Source organism: Amblyomma americanum, chromosome 1 (assembly GCF_052857255.1).
Source record: "Amblyomma americanum isolate KBUSLIRL-KWMA chromosome 1, ASM5285725v1, whole genome shotgun sequence".
Taxonomy (NCBI): domain Eukaryota; kingdom Metazoa; phylum Arthropoda; class Arachnida; order Ixodida; family Ixodidae; genus Amblyomma; species Amblyomma americanum.
This window is the reverse complement of record NC_135497.1, coordinates 122,521,403-122,549,345: the sequence shown is the minus strand read 5'-3', so window position 1 is coordinate 122,549,345 and position 27,943 is coordinate 122,521,403. Positions and strand designations below refer to the sequence as shown.

Genomic DNA, 27,943 nt, shown 5'->3' with positions numbered 1-27,943 from the left:
GAATTTAAGAGGTCTGCTCTGTATAAGCGTGAGCACACCTGAAACTGATACTATTAGTTCACTGCATCTTGTTCCATTTACCATATTTTCTGGTCTTTAAGTTGCACCCACTTGCAAACAGCAGTATTTTCTAAAAAAATTACACAAAAGACACACTTATTCATTAAGTGCTATAAAAAATGCACTGAGGATCTCTTCATTGGAGAGTGTGACGAAAATACAGGCATTTGGCAGGTGCCATTTATGGTTTGGTTTATAGGGATTTAACGTCCCAAAGCGACTTACTTAGCCTATGAGGGACACCGTCGTGAAGGGCTCCGGAAATTTCGACCACCTCGGGTTCTAAGCAGCGGCGGCTCGCGGCAGCTACCATGCGCAGACTATCCTCGAGTGTACTTCTTTTTCCCTCAGCCTGCCTTTTTTTGTTAGCTTCATCGATCAGAGTGATCGATCAGAGGTTTGCGCCATTCCTGAATAATTTTTTTTCTCCTGTCGAACCATCTCCCTGCTACCCAGTTCCGGTTCCCCAGCGTTATTTTTGCATCGCAGTTCCTTTCACTTGCGAAACCACATGGATGCGGCGCTGAAATCGAAACTTTCAAGAATATGGCTGTCATGGAAGAAAGAAAAAATTTAGGAGAGCTCATTGTCACATTTTTTAAAGCCGGAAGTGAGGGCTCTGCCTCGCCAGTTAGCTCGTAGTTTCAGTGCACTTGAGTATGCCCTACCATGATCAAGGCGTCCCTGGCCATCGGCAGCTGACAGAAAGGCGATGCAGGCGCCACCACTGTGCGATGAGCCAAAGTGTACCAGTAGACATCGCGAAAACACGCGACTTCCGGCGCACTTTTTGTCATGCAGCTCAGATAGCAAGGGCCATAGAGTTTCTAAATTATTGCCTAGAGGTAAAGCTGGCACAATGACAGTTCATCACCATGGAAGAGGCACAGGGATGCCAGGGAGATGAGGTTTCGTATTTGGTTTGGTTATTGTTGGGCATGAAACACAGATTTAGCTGTAACAATGCCTCTTCTTGAGGCAAACCTTGAAAAGATGCTGTAAAGTTTGCATACCAGCCTAACATTTGTATTAAATTTATTAAAAGAGTGAAAAATGCACTATTAAAAAAAAAAGTAATCTGCGCACAGAGGAGAGCATTGTTCCACCATAAAGTTTTGCATCATTACCTAGAGGGAGAGCTTCTGTGCAAGTTTCTTAAAGAGCACTTCATCCAATGCGGGAATGCTGGGAAGACGAGCTTTCTTATTTGGCTTGGTTAGTGTTGACCTTTTCAAACTTGGATTCAGCCTCTGAATCGGCAGCTGCGCCACTGTGTGCTGTGATGCTCTCCTCTGCGCACAGGTGAAATTATTTTAACAGTGCGCTTTTCATTTCAATTGATTTAACACAACTGTTGATAGGCTAGTATGGGAATTTCATAGCATTTCTCCGAGGTTTGCCGCGAGAAGAGTCTCAGTGTTATGACTGAATCACATTTCATGCCCAACAATAGCCAAGCCAAACACGAAACCTCATTTTCTCGGCAATCCTGCACCTCTCCACGGTGGGTGAAATGCAGCGCCGCCAGCTTTCCCCCTAAAAGAGACTCTATGCTCGCCACAGCTGCCGATTCATAGGCAGAATCCGTGTCACTGGCCCAACACTAAGCCAAATACCAAACGTAGTCTTCCCGGCATTCCCACGGTGGATGAAGTGCTCTTTTAAGAAACTCGCATAGACGGTGGCGCCACTTTTCCTTCTAGGTTATATTGAGAAACGCTATGGCAAGGGTCTCTCCTAGCCTTTCCTTCCTCCATGGTACGAAGCGGTGGTGAGTTTTTCAAGCCACCATCCCATTCAGTCCGGTTATTGCGAGATTATGTGGTTCTACCCTTAAAATAACATATCAAAAATTCAATGTTTTTGCACAGCACGATCTTCTGCTGTGAACCACTTCAGCGGGGAGCTGTATATGTGCATGCGGTGGCCCCAAAGAGCACACACCTGCCAGAGCGCACGCGCACCTCAATCCCTGCGGAAGCAGATCATTGTAGCGGATCGTGTTGCACCAAAACTCTAATTAAACTCAATTTTTTCTCCTTTACACATTAATTTTTTTTTTCAAACGTAATTATTGGGATCAGTAAATATGGCGTGCGCTGGCGCACCATTTTTTCACTGTGTATAAGAGACACTGCTATATAAAATGAGTTGTGAAAAAATCAAGAAAAAAACTGCGAGTTATACACTGGAAAACTTGGTACACTTGGTTTCCTTGTTGGACGGAACATCTGAGTTCCACAAATCATGAAATGTAGTGAGGAAGGTGGCCCAGAGTTCTCATTTCTATTTAATGCAAAGATGACCCGCTACATACAGGCTAAGAAAAATGGCATATGTACAGGAAATTAATTAGGGACCAATGCTGAATTCGGTTTCTGCATGATGCCTGCTTGGAACCACACTTTTTCTTGTGCAAGAGGCCTCTAGCCTGTGAACTTGCATGTAACAAAGTACTGCATGACATCATTCTTGTTGGCATGTCACAAAAACCAGAGTAATAATTTTCAGATGACACCATTAGGAATGCCACAGAAATAAAATAACAGTACCCACTCTTAAACACTACCGATTATTGTCATTGACATTGTACTGCTTTATTTCTTCAAGCTTTCTCACTTACTCTAAATGCTATTGTCTGTAAACAAGAAATGAAAAAGACTACACCTACACTTTCCTGCAGTGAGGGCACCGAGAAAGGGCATTGTTCAGTGTGTTGAACTGTAAGGCAAGAAGTAGCAACATATGAGCAATGAGAAATGACAATATGGCTACAGACCCTCCTGAGACATGAGAAAAGAGGCAAAAATAAACTAAATGATTGCACTGTAATTTCTGGTATATAGTCCGCGGGCTACACATGTTAAAAAGTTGAAATTTTGAGCTTCGCAGACAATCTCCAGGTGTGGACGATACAGTATATTTTTTTCAATATTGAAGAATGTAACTTGAAATTCCCAAGACTTCTTCCATTATGAGATTTTGTGATACCTGCACTGAGATTGCACATAGATTTTTATGTGTGGGTTCCACACCCCGCTCCTGCAATCTATGTACCAGGTGCGAACAATCTAATAAAAAATATCAGACAATTTAGCTTGGTTAGGCCAAATGTGACATAGGTGCACTAGCACTGGTTGTTCTGCTGAGCTTAACTTGACTATCGGCGAAATCTGTGGGAGGGGGGTCTTAGTGCTAGTGCACTAAAACTGGAGGGGATACTTAAGCTCCGCCTTGAGGTCATGACGCTATAGCATTAAGGGATTAATGCCCATATACACAGAATTGGTCATTCTCTACTTTACATTCTTAGATCGCTGGGAGTTCTCATACTCCCCCTGCTGCAGTGGAGCAGCTGTTAGGCGATGCGCCACAGCCCTGCGATGGCAGGTGCTGCCACCAGTGGAGCTTGTGAGACCCATGTTGCTCTTCCCGAGTAACCTCTCGCGATCAGTCATTAATTTACCTGCCACCTGCCATGGTGGGCAGTTTGCTCGCAATCCGGTGGGCAGGTTGTGATGACGCCACAAGACCACGTGACCTAGGCGGCCCACATGCCATCCGGCTGTTTAAACTCACTGAAGGACTGGGCAAACAAACGAAATTGGTGAGTGGGGGCTCTGGTGCTAGCACACTAAAAAAATTTCCGCCAAAATTGAGCCCTGCCGACTATACGTTGGTTGCGGACTGCATACCGGAAATTACAGTAATTATCCTTGCGACCTGAAAAACAGCAAAAAAAAAAGACCAAGAAAAAGAGAAGAGGCACATGGCACAAGCTCTTCATGTCCCTGTGTTGTGCTCTACTTCCCAGTAATTCTATCACCAACTCAGCAGTTAACCATTCTTCTGATCATGGTGATTACCACAAAAAACACAAAGAAAGTGCTAGAAGACTTCGTCTCCACGATACCATGAAATCGTCAGCACCTTATCTGCACTTGCGTGCATTAAGCTGTACAACATGCACACAATACCAAAATTAAACAGCAACAGCAACAAAACTACGCAACTACACAGCACAATAATAGTATCTGGCAAAGCATGATATTAAACACTTAAATGAGCCTCCCGCTTGAAACTAAGAATATGATTTCAAAGTTACATTAAGACGAAAAAAACAAGAGAGGTCGTATTGAAGCAGACTTCTGACAATTCAAACTCGAAGGGGACAAAAAAATCTGTCCGAATAAAATAAAGTGCAAATTAAGGGCAGCCTTTGTAATATTATGCACCTCCAATGGTGATGAGCCAAAGAATCAGTTTGAATAAATAAAGTTCTAATGAAGCAAGTTCAAATGAACAAGAGTCCACTGTACAACCAATGACACATGACACAATAAAGCAAGACTGGCACTGTCACTTAAGTCTCAAGGGCAGAGACAAATTGCCTGTCCTGCCCTGTTTTTTGGACTCGTATTTCTCAGTGCTGAATCTTTTTACTTTGAAAACATGCATGCTATTTTTTTAGGTTCCAACAAAAAGGAACTTAACAATGTACAGTAGCGAGGAGCATAATATTTAAGGGGGGAACAGGTCTGATAACAAAAATTTTCAATAATGAAGTTACAATTATGAAATCTTCAGGGAACATGTATTTTTGCATGCTGATTACAAACATACAATCTAATTTTATGTAACACAAGTCCTTGTGCACTTATGTAATATGTTAGGCAACTTTTTGCTGACAGCTAAAAAAATATTGCTTTGCAGGAACTTGCTAACGTAATAAGGGTAATCGTCCTACCCATCATAGACGTTGAGTTACAGGGTTTTTAAGTTGCCACTTCAGAAACAAGAAGAAAAATTTGTAGTACCGTTTCTGAAGCGAAATCTTGAAAAGCTTAAAACACAATGTCTATGACAGGCAGATTGATAATTTTACCCTTACTGCATTCCTTGATATCATGAGAACTCAATGGCATGCAAGTTCCTTGCAGCAACATATTTTTAAAGTGCTTGGCAAAAATCGCCTAACATATTACATAAGTACACAAGGACTTGTTTTACATCAAATTATTACATATTTGGAGTCAGCATGCAAAATTACATGTTCCCTGTGGGTTACACAAATGTAACTTCATTAATGTAATTTTTTCATGAGACCCTCTTACCCCTAAAGATAGGCTTTTTAAGTCCAACAAAATGCTTTCTTTGGCATAGTACTGCTGCTGATGGCAGACATCAACTAGCTAAGATGAGGTAAGTAGTAGGCTGCTTAAAATCTAACAGTTAAAGGCCAACTGTAACAAAATTTCTCTGCCTGTAAAAGAATATTTTCGAGTAGTATGCTGACAACATCCTAAAAACAAGAGATGGCATTTGTAATAGAGGTAAGTGCATCATGAATCGCTCATAAAAATTGTCGCTTTTCAAACCGAAACTAGAAAAAGGGTGGCCATTACCAAGTGCCGAAAATTATGTATAAATGGGAACACTCGGAACCGCTGGCCCCATAATTGTGGCGCTTTGACAGCTTGCTGCTGCCAACGGAAACTGCACTGTTTTGCAGCCTCTGCTTCCGTCCTGTCCCCTCACCAATAAGAAATGGTGTTTTAGTACAGCATTTGCGAAATTTCATTTTTGCAGCCTTCCAATCGCCACATGTGATGCAACATTGTTCACTCTGACCACACCAGGCAAGGACCCCACCAGAATGCCACATGAAAGAAAACAGATCGCCATAGCCACACATTTTTCGGTTTGCTGTATTTGGAAATGCATGTGGTGTGCGTGTTCATGTGTAGCGTGTGCGTTTGTGCTCCCTATGCCTACAAAGCGTTTCAGCATAGTAATTGCACCTGAAATTTCGAAAAACTATGCCACGGTACCAAACCTAGGACTACCAAGCCAGATTTTAGCCTCCAGCCTTTTACTCCATATCGTCCGTAACCTGTCCACACCCAATGGGATCAGCTTGACGACGGCTCTTGATTTCCCGGACCTATGTCACACCCGGTAAGTTGCCTAATTGTGCGACACACCGCCATATGGACACATCATCTGTTAAAGAGCTTTTTGAACACTTCTAGCAAAAGTACTGCTTCTCCTAACTAGCATGGAACTTATCACGATTAGTGTTTTTCCCAAACATAGTAAGAGCAATTCTAGCCAAAGTAAAAGTTTTTTGCAGTTGACCTCTAACTTTTTAAACTACTGCAACCAGATTCCTCACTGTAACAAAAGATTTGTAGGTTACTATAGGTAATTGTTATATCAGGTTATAGATGTCCAAAAGTGTGATTATCATCGGTGCTCACACTTGCTGATGTTGAAATCAATTTGGTTTACCTCTTTTACCTTTCTTCAAGCGCTACCCGTTGCACTACTAAACAGCAATGGTAAGGACAATTAATCGACTAAGCAGAAAAAGCATAAGCCTAAAAACGTTAAACATGGTGAACATATCAATACTTCTAATCACAGAGACAGAAAAGCTCCACTGTGCAGTGAAACCTGAAAGGTGGCGTAAGCTTCGAATGGTTGAACAAGAAAACAAATGCAACTACTGTAAAAAGTGCAGCGACATGGCTATAAAGGAAGCTGTGTAGCCAACTTCACAGTTCACTATCTACAGATAGGTGAATGTTATTGGTAATTATTGCCTCATAAGCGACCAAATTGGTTTGTCAGCATGACGATACCAAAATGAACATAATAATATAGTTAAGGCCCCTAATTTTCCGTGGCAGAAGTTTTTAAAGGGACACCGAGGACAACTCTGTCCAATTATTGTTCTCAGTAAAAAATTGATCCTCTAGCTCCTTCTGGCCATGTTGGCATTTGTCCAGCTGCAAAACTCCCATTTACGATAGAAAAAACTGAATTAAAAAATTTTCTGCCACTCAATTCAAACTTGTGACATCCACACTGAAACAGACGGTTGCCGCTGTAATGAAGTGAACGGCGGTGTACCATAGTTCTGGGATCCACACCCAAAAATTCAGTGCCAATGCATTTATAACCTTGCGAATTCGGCCGGTGATGACACCACCTGTATTTAGTTTTTTGGGCCTTTTCTAGTTTATAAAAACTCCGCTTTCAGAGAGAGTGGTCTCACTGTTGCGAGAATGCTGCAGTCTATTGATACAGGCCAACTTCATTTTGTCCTCCGTGTCTCTTTACGTTCCATGAATTAAGAACAAAGGATATGCAGTATTACATCGGAAACATAACACACAAAATGAACATACAAGCTTAATTTCAAAAAGGCGCCTTGCGCACTCCAAATAAACCTTCATTAAAATTGAAGGTGGCTGCTTTAATTCAGCGTCAGGTGGTGTGCTTGATATTATATTATCACTGCTCAGTGCACATTCCCGCACCAGCTGCTATGACCCATGCCCGTGAGCAGGATCCAGACTACAAAAGTTTGCCACCAGCCTGCCGTTCACTTTCGTTTCTGGATTACCCAATACCGCAATAAGAGGAAGCCCCCAGTATGGATGCTAGGCATTACTTGAAACTAAAAAAGTCTGTCACTGATGTGACCATGCTTCCACAAATTTCACGCGGCCAAAAATATAACGCAAGTGGGAACTCTCAGCCTTCAAGAAAATGACAAAAGAAAAAGAAACGACGAATATAGCTCAACTTCAAAATGTCCAGGTCGACCACAACCAAGGGCTATGCACAACACTGCATTGTTTCCGTCGGTTGTCAACATTATTAGAGCGACCACTTCAGACATGCGTGTGGCAAGGTCGAGTGTACCGAATTCTGCCGCACAATAACACGTGGCCTTTTGCACAGCAGCGACCGCCATGCCGCCACTTCTTTCCTTGCTGCTTCAGAGTTTCATGCAGCACAGTTTGGTGCTTGTCCATGGTTTGTCCATGGTTTCTGAAACTTGAAGTGTATTTGATATACCGCACCGTTATTGAAAGGGTTTAAACAAATCTGGCTGCATGGATTGTTTTAAGCTCCAATTTCTTCAAACTCTGCTGTCGGTGTAGCTGGTTTAGTTAGAACTTTAGCACTAGACTAAAGCCATGGCGACACTGAAATGATCAATTTCATTAACAGCCTAGCAATATCTTTGTTTTAAGGCAATTATCATCCTGCAAACCTGTCTATGAAGCAGCTGAATGGGCTAGTTGGTTTTGCATCTTGGTGAAAAAACAGCGCACAAGCAGACACAGACAGCGCTTGTCCCCTTCTTTCTGTCTGTGTCTGCTTGTGCGCTGTTTTTTCACCAAGCTGTCTATGAACACTTGACCATATAGAAAAAAAACTTGAAACATTTTATGATGCTTTTCATTTGTTACTGCAATATCTAAGAGGTTGCCTGTACCTCTGCCCTATTTGAAGAAAGGTGCAGGCTTCGAAGCACTTGGGAAGGCCAAACTGCTATTTCCCAAGCCCTGCGTTTAACAGAAGTTTGGAAAAGAAGATTCTATGTTAAAAGCTAGAAGGAAAACTGAGAAAATTAAAATGGCTAGGGAAAACTAGAGACCTTAATTATAACAAAGACACTCGAAAACCTTAAAGTGGCTACATGGTTTACATGGTTATTGGCAAATGATTATCAAAAAGATCATAAGTGATCAATTGAAGCTGCGCCACCTTAGGCCTCAAATCTATGAAAAAAAGCAAACATGAAGACATAATACATGAAGACATCATACATGAAGACAGATACCCGGTACTGTATTGTCGATACATCACGGAAATCCAATATTAGTTAAGCTGGTAATATGATTACCCAAGTTCAGAAATTTGTCCGTGGTTTCTGAAACCTGAAGTGTATTTGATATATCGCACTGTTATTGAAAGGGTTTAAGCAAATCTGGCTGCATGGATATCAACAATTATAGTTAAGGCCCCTAATTTTCCGTGGCAGAAATTTTTAAAGGGACACCGAGGACAACTCAGTCCAATTATTGTTCTCAGTAAAAAATTGATCCTCTAGCTCCTACTGGCCATGTTGGCCAGTTGTTGTATTGTGTACTGTTCTCTTATCATTCAAGGTGTTTTTGTTCTCTCATTATTGTTACTTTTACTGACGCTTGTACTTTGTTTTATATGCTGTGTACTGTTTGTGTTTGTTTTATGTTATGTTGAACTACATCGTCAGACCAAGTGGTTGCTACGAGTTGGTGAAAAGGAGTAGCCAGAGCCGCTATGCGGCACGAACCTCTCCTTTACTGTTCATGTAAATAAAAAAAAAGACATCATATGGTAAACTCGTTAACTGTCCTGCATTAAATTTTTGATGTCGCACCATACTCAGAGCCTTTGAATACCACCTAAGTAACCTGTAAGGCCTGTGTTTCAATGAGCATTGTTTTTAATGTTACCTCTATTTTGAGAATCTGTAGCTTTCAATGGAACATGAACATCCTCGAATAAGATTGTATACATGCTGGCTCACCAGAAAAGTCTGATGGCAATGAACACAAGACACTCGACAAAGCCCAGGTACGGAGGCTGGTGGAATGTTGGTTGTGCTTGGAGCCAAGTTGATGATTCGGTGGCTGAAATGAGCAGTTCTAAATCAAAACTGCGCTCAATGCTATGTCTTCTCATATCACTTGCCTTTGATCATTTGCCATATCACTGATAACTCCGGCATTATGCAACTACCTGATGCATCAGTAGAGTTATGAAACAATATAGTAATTTTAATAACAGAACTGATTACTGTATTACCTAAAGCGGAGAAAACGTAGAGAACATGATAATGGGGAAAAATAGCTAAAGCGCATAAGTTATGTAAAGTGACACATAGTCAGCTTATAAAATTTTTTAGTTGCCTGAACGGCGAAATTGAGATCTGAAAATCACCATACTACTAACATACTAATAGTCATGCTATCACTAACCATATGATAAAGGAATGAAACTCACTCAATTAAACAAGAAATTCAATTCAAGGCAGATTATATTAATCTCACTTGCATTTTACAGCCAACATGTAGAAGGGTGGAAATGCAAATTCTCTATACTGGCTAACAAGGCATGCAATCTTTTAGTGCAAAATTTGTATCGGTCTGGTATTGTACAGTTGAATCTCAAAAATGCCAACTCAAAGGGGACAGAAAATTTATTTGAATTAACCTTGTTCAAACTGAGGGGAGCCTAATCAGAACAAGTGGGTAACTTAATTGGGCATCTGTCAGCTTGTAGTAGACCTTCTCATGCATATGCAGCTCAGAAATGAGAATTAGGTGAGTTTGAATTAACGAGATTCCATTATACTACTAGAAAAGACTGGAAATTCAAGATTGCATGACATGCAAGCCATTACACCATGAAACTGCAAAAACAGCATTGCTCAAATATACAATCATCAACAAGGTTGACATACAATAGGTGCAGTATGGATTTTTACTTCTACAGCAGCCCACACTCTTTTATGCAAACAAGGGTCACCTGACTCACTTTGGATGCCAGCACAAGATTCAGAGAAACCAACCATAACACTTTAATCATGTCCCGTGGACTCAATGAAGCATAGAATGGGTTTACTGCAATGTGTAACTTGCAATGCTGCCATTTTGAACACACGGCTGAACATGCTATGTTCGCAATACAACATGCAGAAAGATCAATGATTCAGCATTTAAGATGGCAGTGCCCAGCGTGGTTTCATAAGATCATCTATATGTCAATACAATGACTCACCAATTGGCTCTCGGGCAGCCTATCCGTTGGGATGTTACATTGCAGATCAGCAAGCAGTTGCAAGGGCACCGTACGTACTTTTTGCCAGGAGGTGCATGCCGAATGGGCTAAAATGTAGAATCAGGCCGAATAAAAATCAATTTCACAATAAAAAGTACTCTGAAGAGCTCGCGACAGACTAGGGGGCCTCTCAGCATGCTGTTACTACTCTATGATTACAGTACTAGGGTTGCAATATGGCAACCTGGAAGGGCAGGAAGCGGATGAGTCACAAACGGTTTTGGTTTATGGGGTTTACCGTCCCAAAGCGACTCAGGCTATGAGGGACGCCTTAGTGAATGGCTCCGAAAATTTTGGCCACGTGGGATTCTTTAACGTGCACTGACAGCGCACAGTACACCGGACTCTGGCATGTCACCTTCATAAAAATGCGGCCGCCGCGACTGCGACCAAACCAACATCTTGTGGCTCACCAGCCAAGCACCATAACCACTGAGCCACTGTGGCGGCTCTGACATTCATTAGTATTTAACATGTTCTCCGCAAATGGGCATTGCACCAGGCCTAGGAATACCCTAGGGATTGTGTGGACCGTGACAAACTTGTAGCATTTATAAAACAATATGGTAGCATTAGTAGTAGTGAAGGTGAGGTGGTGCAGCAGCAAATGAGGCCATAACGTGACAAACACGAAACACAAGGTAACATGTTATTTAAGGCTATTAAACATTAAACTTTAGAAGATGGAGTAAAAATAGCATGACATGAGAGTAAGTATAATCATGAGGCTCAGACTAGGTCGTCACTGAGAGCGTCAAAATGTAGCCGGAGTGAACAAAGAAAACCAATGCAGCTAAGGGACTACTAAAAGTCTGTTTACACGCAATGTTCATTGCCAATTACAAATGCAAAGTGAAACAGGGTGCCAGCTATGAACCTTACAAAAATGTTTTGGTTCATGAGATGGACATGAAATTAGTATGCATAAGACAAAGAGCTTCTCCACACTCGCTCACAGCTAGGTTGGTCCAGGTAGTGCAGAAGAAACTCATGTGGCATCAGATGCACGTGCCTGGTTCTTAGTCTTGTTAGGATGACTTCATAAAAGGGTCTTCGGACCTGCAGTTTTTCAACTGTTGCAGTTTTACAAGGTGTAATTTGCTGTTTTCTTTGTGCTTCAATCAGACTAATAATTAATTCTTCTAGCTTTCTATATGTGCATGAATCTGTCCTCGAAAAGTACCTCTGTTGTCTACAGCGCATATCTTGTCTTATGCGCCGCATAATTAGGGCTCTTCGTTTTTGGGTAAAATCTGGTTTTACCTGATTACTGCCCCCAAAACAGGTTTCACAAAAATCAAGTTAAACCCAATTTCTCTCTGAAAATGTTCCTTCCGTACAATGAAGTTTTCCAGTACCCTAAGCTGAAGACATTGCATGAAAATCTGCAGATGTCTTGTGTTTATTCCAGAGCGACCTTTTCCATTAACTATATGTACAAGCCTCTTGGCGCTCATTTTTCATGATATGGCTTAATTTGCACATAAGTTTGAAAAGTATTTTTCAGAAGCGAGTGGCCAAGGCACAGGTATTGACCAGATGTTTTTTTGGTATCATTGTATCAAGAACCAACTAACGGCGTCCTGCTCCAAGGCTCTTGTGCGTTTAAAATGGCTGATGTTTAATTAATGTTTTCGCAGAGTACAAAGGTAGGCAAGTCTTTCACGTACGCGGAAGTGCTGTGCAGTAGATGGCCATGCACGAGACTAAAGAAGTGTATAAATAATTGTGAAGTTTGTAGTGAAACCTGGCATTTCCCTGTGGCTTACGAAAATGTTTAGCAAAACAGATAGCATTTTTTTTATGTCCCCCCAACAAAAAACGAGTGCTCACACCAAATTGTCTTTTATAGCAAAAAACAAACCAAAAGACCTTGAATTACGGAACTTTTGCTGAATAGCCAGATTTGTGCCCGAATTCGGGCTTAACATATGACCTGATTTTTCGTCCCCAAATTTTGGAAAAAATTAAACCCGAAAATGAAGGGCCCTATGCATAATCAGCTTCCCGATTCCTTTTACATCTGTGTGGCTAGGTACCCAGCATAACCTTTATGTTTGACCCCTGGCATTTGCCTTTCTGCAGTTCAAATCGAAGCTGGCTCACTAAAAGTTTGTTTGAAAGAATACCTATACAACCATCACAAAACGAAAGTTGATGAATATTAGATATTTTTATTCAGCTCCTATCTGCATCCTTACTGTAAAGTGTGCACTGTATAGGATAGCTGGTTTTTTTTTTAACATTTACAGATTTTTATTTTAAAAACAGATGTGTTTGTTCGCTCTGTTGTGCTGGGCTGTGCAGCAACGAGGACATTATGTACCTCATATGGATTAATAATTAAACGATTAATGAACTAAAATTCAATGATAAACTTTATTATTTTTTATTTATGGGGGCAAGGTCATGCTGCAAAATTGAAACTGATGGCTGTCAACGTCAAAGGCGAGCCCTGTTTTTGAATTTTCTGATCGGCAATGTGGTTCAAAAGATAAAACGTCAAAAATATGCATTTGAAAGCTTGTTGAAAGCTTTGCTTTGCGGCACAGCACATTTATAAAATGGTCTCTCCCACACTTCTTATGCATCAAATACAGGCTCGGTTAGTGCATTTGATGAATACACTATCATGCCTGTATTTGGTGATGTAGAAGTTTATTTGATTTAGGCGACGATAGCACGCGCAGAGATGCCATTTTATGGTTAGGTAATGCAGGAACGCCAACTCAACAAGCTTTCAAATGCGTATTTTTGACGTTCAATATTTTGAACCACACTGCCCATAAAGAAAATTTAAAAGCAGGGCTCAACTTCGATGTTGACGGCCATCGATTTTGCAGTACATAACTTTGCAACCTAAAATAAAAAATAGCAAACTTTATCAGGTAATTTCTGTAAATTAATCACCTAATTATTTATCCATATGAGGTACATAATGTCCGCATTGCTGTACAATCCAGCTGAACAGACCACATCGATGTATCTCTCACAGTTTAAAAATAAAAATCCGTAAAGGTTAAAAAAAATCACCCCGTATATAGTGAATTCTTGTTAATTCAAATGGATGATTTATTTAAACTGATGCTTGTCCTCTCAGCATCAAAGGTATTCAACAACACATAATTTGAACAAAGCCTCGGTCCCAATTTTGTTCTCATTATCAAGAGTCAACTGCAGTTCACCTGTGTATATGGAGGCATCAGAGTTAAGTTCAGCACTTGTCCTAGTTGAACTATGCACCAGTGCCGCTGTTACCAAGTTCATTCTTTGAACCACCTGTATATAGTATGCAGCGTACCTGTCATAACATCGGAGGATTTCAAGGAAAGTATCTTGTGTTACACAGCACACACTATTTCGTTTATTGTACTGTGCAGTTGTTAAATCATAGTGGGCCAGCTCTCATTCTCAAGGGACACTTGCCTTAAAAGAACAGTAAAAACCCCTCTTCAAACGTTGCAAGTTATGGGTTTCAACCAGCTGTCAAAATCATAGTGATAGGGGCGCCATGTATCGATTGCACTGATGCTGATTTCTGGTGAGCTTTTCAAAGCAGCATCTATTAAGTGCTCAGTACCATGAATGTTGAGAGGATGAGAATACAGTGGGTGGTGTATGAGAGACTCGGAGGAAACATCGGCAGTTTTCTGATGAAGGGTCTTAACAGTCAGCATTAATTGTTTCCACAGATATATGGCAGGCACTGGCCAGAAGTCAATCTGACACTGTGTGTCTAACCTGCTAAGTATAGAGCGGCATGAAGTTGTACACTACAACAGAATCATGTTCCAGCTTACAGTGTATCAGTTCCCTGCATACTTTCAACATACATTAACAATCTTTTGTGCAATAGGACCTTAAGGACATTGCTTTGTTCATAGCTGCGAGTTATCAAAATTACATTTAAGTGGTTTAAGTTCTGATCTATAGTCATGAAAACAATATGGTAGTAGCTTGCTTCAAAGGAACTGCCATGACTAAGTTAAAGGTTACAAATTTTGATATACATTTGATGAAGTTCACTGGTCACTGACTACAGTAGAAAAAAAAAAGGCGTTTTCGGGAGCGCTACAGCTCCATTGTTCACAATATGTTCATATGTGAATATATATTGTATTCGTTTGTTCGTTGAAGGGGGTTTAACGTTCCAAAGTGACTCAGGCTAGGAGGGACACCGTAGTGAAGGGCTCCGGAAATTTCGACCACTTGGGGTTCTTTAACGTGCACTGCTATCGCACAGTAGAATTTCACCTCCATCGAAATTTGACCACTGCGGCAGGGATCGAGCCCGCGACTTTCGGGTCAGCAGCTGAGGATTACAACCACTGAGCCATTGCGGTGGTGCTATATATTGTAATCATATTTGCAATATTTAACTTACTTTTTGTCTTATGCTTTGTTATATGAATCCACACCCCTCCACAATGCTTTGGTGATTGAGAGATTATATAATAAAAAGAAAATTTATTAATAAATATATATGGTAGCATAAATATTCCCACATATGCATGGCCACTAAAGGCCCAGTAACACAGAACAGCTAGGGAATGGCCTCAAGTTGTAACTGCCATGCTCAAATGCCTCACCGTTGCTTCATTGCAATGAGAACACTTGACCACGTGTTGGTCTCGTCGATTGGTGATGTCTATGACGTTCCCACAGACACGGCATGGAACAATGTTTCCTTGGGCGGCATACTGAGTACTGTAAGGTGGTGGAAGTTCATCTTCAAGGGGAAGAAATGAAGAACCGCATTAAACCCCTAGCTGATACAGTGGGTGTCATAAACAGCATGATTCCATATGGAACTAAGAAACAACTTGCTGTTAAAAAATACAAAGTCTGGCATTAAATACATGCACGATACAGTGAAAGATGCACTTCAAAATGTGAATGCAGAGCACTCTGAAGATCAAGTAAAGAACATGATGCATTTATCTTTGTTAAAACTGCACCACTAGACAGACGTTCAAAGGAAACAATATGTCCCAAAATATCAGGTAAGAAGTGAACACGGCAAGGTGATTTGACAAGAATATCATGCTAAAAAGAAAACCACACCTTAGCATGTCATTGATTAAAATACACAAATTCTGCCTTCTTTTCGATGCTGTGCAATGCTAACATAGTGCAATGTGTTCACCCATAAACTGACTTCTCCAGGAACCTGAGCCCAATAGAATGCTCTTCCATGAGTCAAGCTTATTTTTGTAGTTACACCTCACTGAAGTTGGAAATGTAGTTGCAGGGTGGTGCAAACATGTTTAGAAAGAACTGGACCAAGCCCCTTAAAAAGACTCAAAAGCAATAACTATTAAATGAGCCTACAACATTACTGCTGTTGTAGTCTTAAAAACAACCCAAAAGGCCAATGGAACTGTCCTTGCACCCAAACCAACACGCCCAGACCTTATTTTTGTGACAAATATGAATGCAATCAAAGCAATTGTTTAAGTATTGCGCTAGATGCATATGCACAACATCCATAAAGGCACTGGTGCAAGGCTTTGGAACACACAGCAAAAGGCTGCTCAGAAAACTCTGAAGCAATATTTGAAGGGTAAATCAAATGCTAGGCTATATTTAAATGTCAGTGCTTGGCCTCTCCAAGGAGATGCTATGTGGTACCACCATGGCAGTGCAACTATTTTTCGTAATAGTTATTTCCATACTGTAAGAAACAGCTTAAATCTGTGTAAAAATTATCAAGGAATTCTTTGTTTTACTATGTATCAATTGCTTGTACACATAAAAGAACTAAGTTATTTTTTAACACCTGAAAGCAACAGATATGCTGATATTTGACCTCCTTCAACACACACCTGCACCAGACATGGCGCATGACAGCATTAATCAGGATGTGATAAATGGAACGGTCGTCGTAGAAGGGTGTTCACTTATACCTGCAAGCAATTGTACGGAGCAGCTATGAAATATAAAAAGTCAAATATCGAACTAAAGCTTAAAAATCATGAACCACCAAAACATCGAAACTAAGCATGCAATGGTACCATCACAATTTTTGTACAATTAATGCTAGTGTTGATCTTAAATTGCTGCAGTTTTACTCTGAAAGTATCAGATACCCATGAAACATCTATGCAGCTTAACATTGCCTTTACTAAAGTCCATTGATAAAATTAAAGGAATTCGGGAGCTAAGAAACAAATGAAGAAAACTCCCAAAGTGGATAAGACAGATATCCATATCACAGCTTGAACAAAGCAAGGCACATTAAAGAAACTAAACTCTATTTATAAATGACACAGCCCCTCACCACAAATCCTGCCATGCAATACACGAGTCAGCACTGTTATTCCTGCTCGCTAATCACAAACAGCATTATGAGAAGCATGAAAACGGAAGCAGAAAAGCAACAGGACACAGTTAAGAGCCAGTCTTTAACTGCACAGTAAGTTACAGTAAACTACAGTATTTCCCGCTCAATTTAATCCAAACGCCAGAATATTTAATCTGAGTGCCATTCAATTTAATCCAGGTGCCACAGAAATTAATCCAAGTGCCAAAGCATTTAATCTAAACACCAGCAAATTTAATCCTCATGCATTCTCACACTGGACTGCTCAAACCTAAAACGCGGTCTACAAATCCCAGACGCGTTATCGATGAGTTGTTACTGACGAAGCATTAGACACCCAATGAGCAAGTAATATTAACAACTTTTTTTAATCATAACAAATAAGGGCCGGGTATTTATACCACCCACCACATCAACCGAAGTACAGGGTGAGTCCTGCAACTCACATCATCATGTCGCACCTTTGTTATCCTGATAAGATGAATGACTCACTCTAAGGTTATGACTAAGATAAACTCCCTGTGATCAGCCGATAATCCACTCACATGACTTCCCATCAACGTGCTGGCACACTTTAGTCACCCCTGAAGAAGGGACAGAGTTGGTCCCGAAACGTTGGGTAGAGTTAAAAATATTGGTTGGTGACAGTTTTCTCTCGACTACTTAAGAACCTGACCAGGCGGACTTCCGTCGAAGATGTTTTCGTTCAAATGTGCAATCACAGACACAGACATGAGTACACCTGTAATAGTTCACTTCAGTGTCACTTTTAATAAGTGACACGCGCCTTTAGTGTCACTGATGCAGTGTCTCATGATGAACTTTAGTGAAGGTCATCACAGAATGCGGTCATCTCAAAGTGAGTTCAGCAAACTTGCTTTACTTGAGTTCAGCAAACTTGCTTTACTTGGCTTGAACAAATTTCCCGCTGTTCCCACGTGCAAAAGACAGTGTCCCTGTGTAGCAAAAATTCGTGTACAATGCAGGTGTGGCCTTAATTCAAGGAAATACTTCAAAGCAGTGTTGACATCGCCTAGCCTGAGCAGACGTGTGCAAATCTGTAGACAAACCTGTCGAGTAGTACGCTGTCTGAGCTGCACTTAATCCGCTTAATCAGACTCCGGGAAGCTGGCAAACCAGGCTTTGTTTTCTCAAATTTTCTCACAGGCAAGTACATGCATGGACCACATGCACACCTATACGAGCCTAAAGCACTGCACCCGTGTTGTCTAGGAATCACGTCATGCTACCATTATAGGGGAATTTTCACCACACAAAGAAGCAGATATGCCTGAAAACAACCACACTGGTGTGTCAGGGTATTAAATTTTACTACTTAAAGTTTTCAAGTTCAAATAACAATGCTAAGTGCCAATAACATCTGCTGTTTTACTTTGCAGGCATGCTTAATGCTTGTTCTAACTTAATTTGTTGGGTCAGTAAAGCCATGAAGTATGCCCCTACCCTAAAAAAAGGGGAATTATAACGTCCTTATATAAGGCTCTTATACAAGGCATTAAAAGGCCCTTTGGTAATCAAAATATCATCTAGGGGCACAGTTTGTACTCATCCATTTTGTTTTCATTTCATCTGGTCCTTTGTGATTGGCAGCAGCTGTCTCTGTCACGCTATCATTTATCCGCATAAATCTGACCCACACTGCCATATATTAGCATGAACATGCCTATGCCTCTACTTTAGTAGAAAAGGTGTAGTACTAATAAAAGTTTTCTGGGTTGACGATGCATAACTCCTCGCAAATCACGACTGCGGCTGCAAGGCACCGGCCACAGTAGCATTCCGTTTGAGGGCATTGGCCAACTGGCACCGACACCACTCAGTGAGTTCGACACCACATATGACATGCGTCAAAAAATAAAAAGAATAAAGAAATTGTAGCATGGTATCCTGTGGCTGGTTGCTTTGTCCCCCACTGTTGCTCGTCATGACTGCCATCCCAGCGAAGTGAAATAAATATGGCCCTAAGTTGAGAACTGGTGCAGACTTAAAAACTTAAAGCACATATTAAGTAAGTGGACTATCACTGAAATAAATTCAAAATTACACTTTTTTGTCCCTGTGTAGCACTGTACCACCAAAGAAACACTAAATTTGCCCGTATAACATCCATGTAAACACTGCAACTGAACTAAGCTAACGTAAAACCCACAGATCTTCATGCCGCTCTGGATTAGATATTGTAGTGAGCTAAGCGATGCTCGTGATGTGAGTAGCCTGCCCTTACATTCTTACTGTGCGTTTATTCTTTCAGCTAAGCATTCACACTGAGCAGAACGTACCAGAGAGGAGTGATAAGAAATTTTTATGCCGTTCTGGATTAAGACCTAGCTGCTGACAATGAAAAAGTATTGAATTAACTTTCATTCATTGTTGTACGTGTTATATCAAGAACACGCGGTCTTGCGACCATCTGCGCATCCTTAACACTGCATGAGTATGAGAACTCCAACCGCTCATTGCTGCCTCTTCTCAAACACATTGTTAGCCCTATCTGGTTTGCTTTCCTTGAGAAGATGAAGGGCACATCAGGCTTGTGGCATTGTCTTTTGAGCAGGACGCTGAGGGTTCTCAACACAGCTGATCCAGTTGGATAGATTTTGTAGAGGAAGTGCTCCAAAGAATTAAGTCGCCTTTCAAAGGCATCCACGTTGGCTGTGACGGCTGCGTAGCACAAATCCGTAGTCTTCAGAACTTTCCAACTCTCAGAAACGGATGCAAAGGTCTCGACGAACAAAGCCTTGAACCCAACAGTATCTCAGCATTTTTTTTTTTTTTTCTGTGCCATATGCTTCAGGATGAAGACTAACTAGAGGAAAATGGAGAGTTAGACAAAGCGCGCCCACAAATAAATCTAACCTATCGACGACCCCCAAACAGCAATTTGAATTGTGTAGGAGCTGCAGAGGTGTTGTAACATCATATTTGCAGTTTCAAAGCCAGTCTCCAGGTGTGGTGGTACGATAAAAAACTGTAGAAGAAATGTGTTTCATATATTTTTTACAAAAAAGCTTGTATATGCTAGCAATAGCAGTCCAACTCTCTCCTGCATCAAAAAGTGCTGCTGCATAATTTTGGGTCAGTATATATTTAAGCCTCTTAGGGCTCTGTCAGGCATCCGTTCTGTTTCTCCATAATGCACGATTCAGTTCTGCACCCAGCGTTCGGCCACAAGCACCAAGAGAGTGATGTGTCAGCCCCACTTGTCATTCATACTGCACGTAACACCTCAATGTATGGAAGCCTTAATTCGAAAAGACCGGGTTTCCAACACTTGCATGAAGCCCAGGTAGAACTCTGAAAAACTGCGCCATCATATTTTGAGAAGCCTTGTGACAGTGCATTCACAGCAAAATGAAGTGTGCAAACCAGAAACAAAACAGCAATGGTAGTCAAATAAAATATCCTTCTGAAAAAAATTGCCATGTGTTGAGGAACATTAAGACCTAATGCACGAAATTGTTAAGCACAAGCCGGGGAATTCATTTCTTATGATCAACGCCATTGAAGTGGAGACAGCTCAGTGCCCCTGCACCTGTAAAAACACTTTCTGATTTCATAAGCGAATAACCAGGATGCGATGCTGATAAATTGTTTGGAGATTCTTGACTAATACTGAAGGCTGTGTTGACTAAGTGTAAACAGGACTGATAAAAGATAGTGTTTTAACAACAAAATAAACCCAGCTTTGTTTGCTAGCCCAAAGTACACAATGTATGCTGGAAAAAAATCCATTCACATGACAGGTGAAAGCACATTATGCAAAGCAGATAGCCAGGTGATGTATGAAGGCAATACGAATTTCAAAGCTGAATGATCATGAGGGGGCTTCGTGACTACAGGAAATTTCCGACTCATTTCAACCTCGAACAGAATTTAAGGCATGTTTTGCAAATACCGGGGAACAAACCGCGTGTCGTGTTAAACACCATTACCAAAACCTACCATACAATTTTGTCACACGAGTACCCAAAGCCGCAAGAATTTAATCACGAGGCTGTCCAGCGTAGACCTGTCGATATCTAGATTTCCCGCTTAACGCCAACGCAGCCTTCCCCATCAGCTTGTCAGGCAATAATGATTGGTTTATGCAAAGCACGGAGCAAGAAGGCAGAAATAACGTCCACAAAGAAAACGACGAAACAAGACCAGCCTGCATTGTACTCATTTGCACACGGTCTTCCTGACAGATGATTCCGACAATACGAGAAGGGGCTGCACGTCACTGCCCGAGCTATGCCGGACGTGCTTTGCGCGCAAAGTTCGCCGCACCGGCGGTAGCTGCGAAGCTTTGAGCTAATTCTAGTAAAAGCCCACAACCACATGCTGCGCCTTCAGGTTCTCTTGGTCGCAGCTGGGTATGGCATACGCAGTTGAGACCATGCGAGAAATTTGATAAGGCTCAAGAAAATGAAGCCGCGCGACTGAAGTTGTCTCGAATGCAGCCTGCAACAGCAACGCCAAGCCTCACTAACAACCTCATTCGACAGCACCGCTTGAACTTTGCTATACGCCCGAAAATGCAAGAGCAATAGTCTTAAGGCTACGCAACTACGTGCGGAAATTTCACGTCAATGGGTGGCATACTGAAAGTCGACAGTGGTGGTCTGTGGGTCTGATTACACTGATTTGCGTCTGCAATTGATGCGCGAGCTCGAATTTCTAACTAAATTTACGTACCCCTCGCCTGGACATTGTAACTAGGAAATGATGAATCCGACTGCTCCTGCAGCAGTGGCGTTCGCTCAGCTGACTCGTCCCTCAGATCCATTCCGCAAAGACAACAAACATGTGACACAAATCTCAGCCTCCAGCGAGGACGTGCACCGATGGTCCGCTGGGCAGTGTCGCGAGCGGCTGCAACCCAAGGACGATAATGATAGGTGGCGCCAAATGAAGAAAAAAGTGCCAATATAATTCATCTAATATAATAAAATAAACTTTTTTTTAAAAAAGTAAGCACTTTTAATAATTTATATTATAGTTGAAGTTGTTAAGAACATTGTTTTTGTTTTGCCGAGAGATGGTTAGCCGTGAAATCTTCGCGAGTAGACGACCATGGAGCACGTGAACTCATTTCGCACGCATACTCGTTTGCGGTAGGCGGTGAGCTTGGAATCCGAAGAGCCGCATCAACCGCGTACGCTTCACGATGTGTTTCTGTAGAAGGTTGTTAATGTGTATCTCCCTGCGAAATGAGCGCAGAAGCTGAGCCATATTAGCTGCTTTGCACCCTCGTGTCTGCGCAAGGTCACATTTATACACAAACGGACATCATGCATGCTTACATACTGGGTGTGGGCTCTCCACTTTTTCGTCAAGTGAGGGTGCGGAAGCACTTGTTGCCCAAGTGTTTGTCAACCGTGAATGGTGCCGTCCGCTGCAGCAGCAGAAATGTCCTGCGCTTGTGCACACCTCCGCCGAAACCTGTTGTTTCTGCCGTACTATGCCGAACTTGTTCAGGCAGCCGGCACACAGACAGCAGCGAACTGAAGAGACTGTTGCGGCAAGCAAAGCCCGAACGCTTTCGCCTTGGTGCTGCTGTTATATTGCTTTTTGTATCCAGCTCTGTTATGATTGCTTTCCCATTCTGCATCGGTAAAGTGATTGACGTGATCTACACTGCGCCTAATCACGAAGAACTTCGCGAGAACCTCAGTTGGATTTGCAGGCTTCTGACGGGCGTTGTTGTCATCGGTGGTGTCGCGAACTTCGGTCGTGTGTATCTTATGAACACTTCAGCGCAGCGGATAATCAACGCGCTCCGCAAGCAAGCTCACGCCTCGTTGATGCAGCAGGAGGTAGCCTTTTTTGACCGTAACCGCACGGGTGATCTCATCACTAGGCTGTCAAGTGACACTGCTCTGGTGGGAATGTCTTTAACGCAGAATATGTCAGACGGCCTGCGCTCTGCCGTCGCGGTGCTTGGTGGTGTAGGTATGATGCTCTACACATCTCCGCAGTTGTCCTTGGTAGGCCTGAGCATTGTACCACCAGTGGCCCTCATGTCATTTGCTTTCGCCCGCAGACTGAGGCAGGTCGCAGCGGATGTACAGACGCGACTTGCCCAGTCCAGTGCCATTGCAGAGGAGCAGCTGTCAAATATCCGAACTGTGCGTGCTTTTGCCAAAGAAAGTTATGAAAAGAACAGATATGCTGAAGGGCTTTCTCGTCTGCTAGAAATGGTAAACTCCGAGACTTGGCTGAAGGCAGTCTTCTTTGGTTGCACTGGCGCCACAGGAAACATGATTGTGTTGGCTGTTCTCTATTATGGCGGTGTCCTGATGTCGGATGGCAGACTGACTGTAGGGAACTTGTCCTCTTTCTTGCTGTATGCAGCCTATGTAGGTGTGTCGATTGGGGGTCTGGGTGGCTTCTTCACTGAAACAACCAAAGCTTTGGGTGCCTCAAGAAAAGTGTGGGAAATTGCTGATCGTGTTCCAGCACTGCCAAACTCGGGTGGCCTCATCCTTCCCAACCTTCAGGGACAGGTAGAGTTTAGCAACGTCACATTTGCATACCCCTCTAGACCAGATATCACAGTTCTCAAGAATTTGAACCTTTCAGTGCCTGCAGGGTCAGTTTTGGCAATTGTAGGTCCCAGTGGGCAAGGAAAGTCTACATTGGCTTCTCTGCTGCTTCGGTTGTATGACCCAAGCCATGGTGTTGTCATGCTGGATGGTATTGATATAAGAAAGCTGGACCCAAGCTTTTTGAGGCTACATGTTGGGATTGTTAGCCAGGAGCCAACACTTTTTGCTACAACCATTTTTGACAACATTCTTTATGGCGCCAAAAGTCTAGAGAGGAGTACAAAAGATGATGTGATGAGAGCAGCAAGTGAAGCCAATGCATTGGAATTCATCCAAGGCCTTCCTGACGGCTTTAATACTATGGTTGGGGAACGAGGAGTTTTATTATCTGGAGGCCAGAAGCAGCGTATTGCCATTGCTCGAGCTATTCTGAGAGACCCCAGCATCTTAATTCTGGATGAAGCAACTAGTTCCTTAGATGCTGTCAGTGAACGGGCAGTGCAGGAGGCATTGAAAAAGCTTATGATGGGACGCACTGTGCTGACTATTGCCCACAGACTGTCCACAATTCGCCGGGCCGATAGGATTGTTGTATTGAAGGCAGGCACCATTGTCGAGTCTGGAACGTATGATCAGCTGATGGAAATTACTGATGGACTCTTTCGGAAGCTGGTCGAACACCAGATACATGATGAGATCACGTCCGGGTAAAAGTTGTGAATAATGGTGTTTAAAGGCTGTGATACAAGTTTGATGTAATAGACAGTGTACAAAAAACAAGCTTGCAAGCTGTTAGACAGCTGGTGGTAAAAGATAGAAACGTTTAATGCCACAAGAATGTTGACTGCCTTTTCAGTGGCGGATGTATTATTTTGTGCTAGTTTTTATGTCTTCTGAACACAAGATTCAGAAGAGCCCATGTCACTTACTTGTAGGCTTGCATTATAACATTTGCCATTTGGTATTATAGATGTGGTTGGTATAAAGAAATCATTAAATGTTATGGCCTTTGACTGCTTTTGGGAACAGCAAATCACAAAAATGACTAGTTTACAAATAGTACTGCATTAATAGTTCAATAAAAGAGATTTACATACTAGAGTTGCAGCAATTTGTTCATTGTTTAACAACTTTGGTGCATTGGTGAGTAGTTTTCAAGTATAGTGGTATCAATGCAAGAGGCTGTGATCTGCAGCATAACACTTTTTGGAGCAAATTGTTCTTGCTTTCACTGATGTGAATGCTGTAGATTTGAGCACGAAAATGGTACATATAGACAGTAAATGTTAAGGCGTATTATCTGGGGAATCGTTAAACTAATGAGCATCCCGAACTACATTACCGACTTTTCAGTTTTTGTTTTTTAAAAATTTGGCAGACTTTTATGGGTGCTTATTTGAGAAGAAAATTTTGCTTTTTTTTTGGCAAATATTATTTTGTATGTATGAAGTCTTGGCTTTTTTTTTTAGTGAAATATGCAATGTAAAACTGATGTAGTCGAGCTCATGTTGGTTTATTTGTTAACATCAGCAGCTCATATACCAATATTTAACACTAAAATGGGTGTATTGGGAGCTACTCTTGCAGAAGGAGATCCTATCGCCATAACAGAAAGTAAATATTTAGGAATCTGATAGGAATATTTAGCTAAAGTGTTATTGTTACATTTTGTGCACCAGTGGCTATTTGCATTTAATGCAATCTCAGCTGCTCTGCTGCAGTTTCTGGCGAGCAAAAGTAAGAAAATTGTGAAGTGGCTTTTTGAAATGAATTGGTTCTTTTTATTCATGTTGTAATGTCCTGTAAAACGTGGGATGCAAGTCTTTAGTTGTTTCTGGCCTCTACAATGCAGAAATGGAAAAAAACAAAACAGATTTATTGACAGAAATAATAATGTATGATGAAAACGGCACATTGGGCTAATTTCTGAACAGCCTAAACCAATAAAACATTGCAGACGTACGCCGGCAGATATATATCAAGTGAAAAGCGAAATTTAAAATTTCGTCGCCTCCTGATGTAGCAGTGTGCCCATTGAAATTCCAGATTGTCTTGCCTCGAGGCTCAGCTTTTGCATTGAATGACCTTTTAGCGTGTCTTCTGCACTCTGGAAAGGGACACTTTGACCTTACTTTGAGAAATATACTGGAGAATATTGTATTTGTAATACTGTATAAACTCCCATACTGAATGCACTCTCTTGACAACGAAACGTGCGAATTTGGGAGCAGCATTTATTATGCGGGTTAAACTTGCAGTGGACAATTAAAATGTTCCAAGATTTTAATGACTAATCCAAGGATGCGTTTTTATGAGAATGCATTCATTATGCGAGTGAGTACTGTACTGGAGAACCTCACCTTTTTTTGCATGCAGGAATTGGAACTGTTGATATATACAAGCAGTCGATCACACGTGGTATGCAGGGTGTTACAGGGTTGATAACTTCTCTTGAATTATTTTACATGTGGCTAGAAGTTGCCAAACAGGTTTTCTCAATCGGTGTGTATGCCAACAAGGTGCTGTGGCAGCAAGTTTTAGGATCGTCACCATTCTTCTTCAAGGTCCATCAGACAGGTTTTCAATATAGTTTTTAAAGTATTTGTACTAAGCGAGGCATATAGCCCTAGTCATCTTTACTACTCTTCTCCTACACATAGTAGAAAGCATGGAAATGAGCAAAACAAAACTTGCTTGCTTCCCTCATGTCTGCACGTGTCTTCAAGCATGCTGTGAGGTAATAAAAAGCACTGTAAATAATATTGTAGTACCCCCATAGACCTTTGCAGAATTGCAAATTTTTTAGCCCACTCGTATAGTGCACAGAAAACGGGTGGGAAGAGGCTGAAGCAGCTGGAGTGTGTATGAATGCATTTTTTTGAAAGATCATGAGTGAAGCAGGAGGGAGCACTGCAAGAAAGTGAGTATGTCAGTGGACTACAGGGCACTTCAAGATATGCTTCCTTTGCAATGCAATAAAAACAAGCAAGAATGAAGAGCACTTCTGCACTAGAATGCAGAGCACAGGAGGAAAATTAACTTGCAGGCCTGCAACTGCATCAGCATCCATGCTTTAAAAATTCTTGTAATGGGACATTGCTAAAATGTTGCATTACAAGAGTCATAACATAGTTTAGACAAAAAAAAAAAAGTGTCCTGCCATTATCATCATCAGCCAATTTGAGGCCACTGCAGGAAAAATGCCTGTCAGATGGCTTCCAATTTATTACCAGCTGTTTTGTGTTAGCCAGCTAGAGCCGCATTACTTACATATTTCCCAAGATTATCACTCCAACTCTTGGCTGCCCTAAATTAAGTTTTCCTACTCTTGGCTTCTGCCCTAACACACACTAGATCCCTGGTGCTCAGTTCTGCAACCTATACTCCATCTTGGCACTTTCTTGCAGCATTGTTGAAGTTACAGGCTTCTTCTACCAATCAGGGGAGTGCAGAGGCCTTGAAAGTGTGTCTGTGCACCTAGGTGTGTGGCATAGTCTAGGTTTTAAACTGTAAGCCATATGTACCATTAAAGCCAGTGCCGACAGTACAGTGAATTCCATTTTTTCAGAAGTCAGTGAACTACCCTCCTGCAGGCCCCCACAGTGCTTCACGTATTAACTGGTTCTTTAATCGAAGAGTGCGAAATTTTCCTTTGATGATGGCTATATACTGAACTTAAATGACGAGATTTTTGTGACATTTGACAGAAGCCAACGGTCACCAAAACCAAGGAGCATAGTGGATGTTTTTCTTTTTTTTTCAATTTGTGGTGTTTACTTGGAATTTAAGCATTATTATTTCATGGCTTGAGGATAATTGATAAGAAAGCAGAACAAAAAACAACTGCATGCCGCTGCTGGGATCCAACCCCTTACCTCCAAATTTCGCATCCGGTTATTTATTGGAATATGCAGAAGGTAGAGAACTATTTTTTGATGTTACTGCTCTTGAACTAAAAAGTTATCTTGAGAAATTTGTTACACTGCATAAAACGTCATTTTCTTTGCAAACATAGAACCCTAGTGTCCCTTTAAATGCCACTTATACATATTGTCATTATGCAATCATGGAGAAAACTTCTAGATTGGTACCACATTTACAGCGCAAGAACGCTGCGTGTGCACACTTCATAGCTGTGGCAGCACTGCAAGGAACTATACTGAGATGGATTATAATGTCAAGCCCATGTCCTTCATTTCAGGAAATATATCAATTCTTGTTTGCTTTCTCTCACACTGCCTTTCTTTGTCTGTTAATGTTACTCTGACCAATTTCTTTCCATCTCTCACTGCACTGTTCTCAGCCTCATTTTTTAGCCTGCAAG

General features: G+C 41.6%; 2 protein-coding genes across 2 annotated transcripts in view; one reads left to right on the top strand and one right to left on the bottom strand.

Annotated features, from left to right (window-relative positions):
• Nucleotides 1-21,964, bottom strand: part of LOC144113573 (type I phosphatidylinositol 4,5-bisphosphate 4-phosphatase-B) — a 29,339-nt gene extending 7,375 nt beyond the window's left edge. Inside the window, exons 1-5 of the mRNA XM_077646724.1 lie at nucleotides 21,767-21,964; nucleotides 15,336-15,475; nucleotides 10,687-10,793; nucleotides 9,434-9,536; nucleotides 2,732-2,781 (exon numbers count right to left, since the gene is read on the bottom strand). Of these exons, the coding sequence (XP_077502850.1) occupies nucleotides 2,732-2,781; nucleotides 9,434-9,536; nucleotides 10,687-10,793; nucleotides 15,336-15,475; nucleotides 21,767-21,857 (491 nt within the window). The 5' untranslated portion in view covers nucleotides 21,858-21,964. The remainder of the gene's footprint in view (nucleotides 1-2,731; nucleotides 2,782-9,433; nucleotides 9,537-10,686; nucleotides 10,794-15,335; nucleotides 15,476-21,766) is intronic.
• Nucleotides 21,965-22,121: 157 nt separating this feature from the next.
• On the top strand, nucleotides 22,122-24,720 carry LOC144113572 (ATP-binding cassette sub-family B member 10, mitochondrial-like). The gene has a single exon (XM_077646723.1). It carries the CDS (start codon nucleotides 22,363-22,365, stop codon nucleotides 24,328-24,330), a length of 1,968 nt encoding a protein of 655 aa, XP_077502849.1. The 5' UTR covers nucleotides 22,122-22,362; the 3' UTR covers nucleotides 24,331-24,720.
• The last annotated feature ends 3,223 nt before the right edge of the window (nucleotides 24,721-27,943 follow it).